The sequence below is a fragment of the Meleagris gallopavo genome, unplaced genomic scaffold (genome assembly GCF_000146605.3).
Source record: "Meleagris gallopavo isolate NT-WF06-2002-E0010 breed Aviagen turkey brand Nicholas breeding stock unplaced genomic scaffold, Turkey_5.1 ChrUn_random_7180001949926, whole genome shotgun sequence".
Classification (NCBI taxonomy): Eukaryota; Metazoa; Chordata; class Aves; order Galliformes; family Phasianidae; genus Meleagris; species Meleagris gallopavo.
In genome coordinates this window covers 7,707-11,464 of record NW_011211318.1, presented here as the reverse complement: position 1 = coordinate 11,464, position 3,758 = coordinate 7,707, and the positions used below count along the sequence as shown (strand labels likewise).

Genomic DNA, 3,758 nt, shown 5'->3' with positions numbered 1-3,758 from the left:
GCCAGCTGCCCGTCCTCCACCGCATCCAGGTGTGTGGGAGCAGGGGGGGAGCAGCGGGAGCCCTCGGGGTGCGGGCAGCGCTGCCCTCGGTGCCTCCCTGCTGTCGGTGCTCCGGGTGCCGGGGTGAGCACAGCCCGGTTGCGTGCCCGCGTTGGGCGGCTGGGGGTGGTTTGATGTCTGCTGCGTCAGCTGGGAGAGTGGTGGTGGTGCTGGTTAAGGAGCGTTGGCTGCTGAGAGACGCAGTGACGGCGTTGGAGTGGTGACACCTCGCTCTGCCTGTTGTTTCTTCACCCGCAGGGGGGAAACATCTGCGGCTTCCCAGGCACGGCGCAGGAGGACGGCGCGGTGGCCACGAGGTGAGCGGTTGTGCTGACCTCAGGGTTTCCTTTCAGTTCCTGGAGGGCTCTCAGCAGCTCCGCGTAACGAGGCCTCCTCATCTGGTCGGCTGCGTATTGTACTAATTAATAGGGGTGTAAATGAGAACCAGAAGGTCCTCAGTTCTGCCTCACAAGTCGCACACGTTGCATGACCCCAGGAAGTTCTCTGCCCCGGCTCTAGCACTGAACACAGCCGAATGTTTCTTTTCTAAAGGGAACGGTGCTGATTTTCCATCCCTTTATCTCCACGTTTCCCTCCTAGCGCTAAGAGCAGCGCTGCTCCCACCAACAGCAGCGACTGCGACGGCGTTTTTCTATGCAAGAGCTGCCAGCAGGTGTTCTACACCCAGAAGGGCCTGGACAGCCACATGTGCTTCCGTGACGAGCAGTGGCTGCTGCCCCAGAGGAAAGAGGAGCCGCAGGTGAAGGGAAAGCAGAGGGGTTGGGGCGCTCAGAAAGCAAAGGCGGTGCACGGGGGTCCGTCCCCAATCCCAGCCCTCCCCCGGAGCGCTGTGTGACCCCCGGGTGTCTCCATGCTGCTCAGGGCTGTGCTGCAGAAGCTGGATCTGCTGCGAGGCCGGAGCTGCAGGAGGAGCCCTGCGAGGCCGGAGCTGCGCTGCTCATTCCTGTCTCAGTGCCGGTGCTGCCTGGGGGTGAGGTGGGTGACAGCTGAACCAGCAGGCCTTCCTCCTCCGGGTGTTGAGCTCCCCTTCTGTCTCCCAAATTGTGCTGAAATATCGCTAAACCGAGGGATGTGCCGGTAATTAGTGCAGCAGTAGGCTTGTAAGGGTGATTAATTGGAGATGCGTGAGGATAACGGGTGATGTGGGGACGGCAGTGGGGCAGAGCAGTGCACAGAGTGAATTACTCGGCGCTTCTCCAGCTCACGTAAAAGATTTTGAGGTTTCACAATTTGGTTTTTGCCCCAAAATCGGGGGTGGTTCCCAGCAGGGTTGGGATGAGTGTGTGTGAGCGCCGGGCCCCAACCTGCGCTTCGATGCTGGGAATAATGAGCTGTAGCAGAGCAGCACCAGGCGGAGCCCCCATGCAACGCCAGCCTGCTTCTTCAGCTGGCGGTGCTGCTTTCCTATGAGAAAATCACAGAATCACAGAATTGTAGGGGTTGGAAGGGACCTCTAGAGATCATCGAGACCAACCCCCCTGCCAAAGCAGGTCAAAGCAGGAATCTGTTTTCACCCTTTGTCCAGGTGACCCCCAAGGAGAGCCAGGACGGGAAGAGCCCCCGCGTCAGCTCACACCCGAGGAAGAGGAAGCGGCAGATTCTCCCCCAAACCCCTCTTCATCCCCCCCCCGCACCCCCGACGGCGCAGCCCGGCCCTGGGGGCTGCTACCGCAGCAACCTGCGCTCCCCGGTGCTGCTGATGGACCGCCTGCTGCGGGACCTGCTGCAGTGCTCGCCCTACACACCCCCGCCCATGCTCAGCCCCATCCGCGAGGGCTCGGGGCTCTACTTCAACGCCGTCTGCTCGTCCACTGCTGCAGAGCCTCGTCGGCTCTGGGGCAGCGTGCTGGGTAAGGACCGGTGCACCCAAACGGCCCCCAAACGGCACCGCAGCACCCGCGGATCGGGGGCAGCTTCCTCTGTGCTCTGCCTCCCGTGGGGCTTCGGGGGCCGCGGCGTGGTGAGAAGTGGCCCTGCTGCCTCCAGCTGTGGGCACGGCTTTGTGAAGGGCTTTCAGACGTGAGTGGCGGCCGTTCATCCCCGCTGCGGGCTGTGGAATCTGGGGGGTTTTGAGGAGCGAAAGGCAGAGTCTGAGTTAATTAGGGACTGCTCGTTCCCTGCTTGGCTTTCTGGCCTGGCTGATGGTGGTTCCCAGGCATTCCCTGGGATGAGGGAACTCTAGGAGAGGAGCGGTGTGCCAAAGTGAGAATAGAAATGGAGCAAAGTCCTGGCAGAGCTATGCTTATCCTGCTGGTTTTCACACCTTTCAGACAGAATGGACCGAGACTTCGGGCTGTGCCTCATGAAGGACGGCACCAAAATCAGCATTGAGCCGTGAGTTACGACGCAGAGCCGTGGGAAATGATTGGGAAACGCACCCTGAGTGTGGCTCCCCTTCTTCCCCAGCCCCACTGCGGCCCCGCTGCCCTCCCCACGCCCTGCTCTGCGGCTCGGAGCGGCAGTCCGTCCCCTTTCCTCTGTTGATGGGACGCACCAGTCCCAGCTCACTCTCCTCATTCCCCTTCCCCCCCGTTTCTCCTTCAGCCACATCAACGTTGGGAGCCGCTTTCAGGCTGAGATCCCGACCCTCCGGGACAGATCGCGCTTAGGAAACGCAGAGCAGGCAGCCTTGGTGTGGAAGCCGTGGGGAGACATCGCAACCAACGAGGAAACGCAGGACAGAGGTCGCTTCATCCTCTGCCTTCAGGACCTCGGAGGTCCTCTGGTTGAGAAGGCTTTCACTGCAGCTTTCTGCACGCCCCGATCCTCTGCCTTGTTCCCCTGTGCTCTGTTCCACCGGGCAGAAGGGGCTGGGGGGCCGGAGCTGTGGGATGTGAGTGGCTGTGCCCCCAGGAGGGGCTGCGGGAGGGGGCTGGCTTGGTGGGAGCCCACAGCAGTGCCCCTCGCCTCTCTTTGTCCGGCGCCCGCTTTGTTTCTGCGGCGGGAGCCAATTCACAGGGATTTCCGTTGCCTTGCAGTGATGGAGCTGCTGAACATGGCGTGCTCCAGCGTCATGCCGGGCGGGGGGAACCAACCTGGAGCTGGCGCTGCACTGCCTGCACGAAGCGCGGGGCAACGTGGTGGTAAGGAGCTGCCGCTGGGCCATAATTAACAGCGCCACAATTAAATCCTTCCTGCTGTGAGCTGAGAGCTGGGGCTCAGGTGGGCCCACGAGCTGCTGGAAGCGTGGAGCCCTTCGGGCTGAGTGGTGGAGCGCGGATGGAGCACGGATCCATCCCTGCACTGGAGGGCACTGTGGCAGCACGAAGCTTTCCACTTCTGCTTCTCCTGGCATCTGAAGCCCTTCTCCTCCTCCTGCAGGACGCTCTGGAGCTGCTGCTGTTTGGCTGGCCGCACAAATCCCAGTCCCATCCTCTCGCTAATTACCGCTACACAGGTAATGAGCTCAGAGGGCTGCGAGCAGTCAAACCGCCCCGAGCCGTTCCCTTCAGTGCTGCGCTGCTTCCTCACCAGGCTCGGATGTGTGGACGCCCGTGGAGAGGCAGCTCTTCAAAAACGCCTTTCATGCCCACAAGAAGGATTTCTACCTGATCCAGAAGAAGGTGAAACCTGGAGGCTGAGGGGTGGGGCGGCGTTAGCAGGGGGGGGGTCGGGTGTTTCCGATCACTGCTGTTCCTCCTGCTCAGGTCCAGACGAAGAACGTGTCCCAGTGCGTCGAGTATTACTACATCTGGAAA

At 61.6% G+C, this 3,758-nt stretch overlaps 1 protein-coding gene across 1 annotated transcript in view; it reads left to right on the top strand.

Annotated features, from left to right (window-relative positions):
- LOC104916871 (transcriptional-regulating factor 1) overlaps positions 1-3,509 on the top strand; it is a 6,553-nt gene extending 3,044 nt beyond the window's left edge. The window contains exons 4-12 of the mRNA XM_031557704.1: positions 6-29; positions 298-356; positions 640-799; positions 922-1,035; positions 1,586-1,910; positions 2,331-2,394; positions 2,605-2,744; positions 3,039-3,143; positions 3,382-3,509. Coding sequence (XP_031413564.1) covers positions 6-29; positions 298-356; positions 640-799; positions 922-1,035; positions 1,586-1,910; positions 2,331-2,394; positions 2,605-2,744; positions 3,039-3,143; positions 3,382-3,443 — 1,053 coding nt within the window. The 3' untranslated portion in view covers positions 3,444-3,509. The remainder of the gene's footprint in view (positions 1-5; positions 30-297; positions 357-639; positions 800-921; positions 1,036-1,585; positions 1,911-2,330; positions 2,395-2,604; positions 2,745-3,038; positions 3,144-3,381) is intronic.
- The last annotated feature ends 249 nt before the right edge of the window (positions 3,510-3,758 follow it).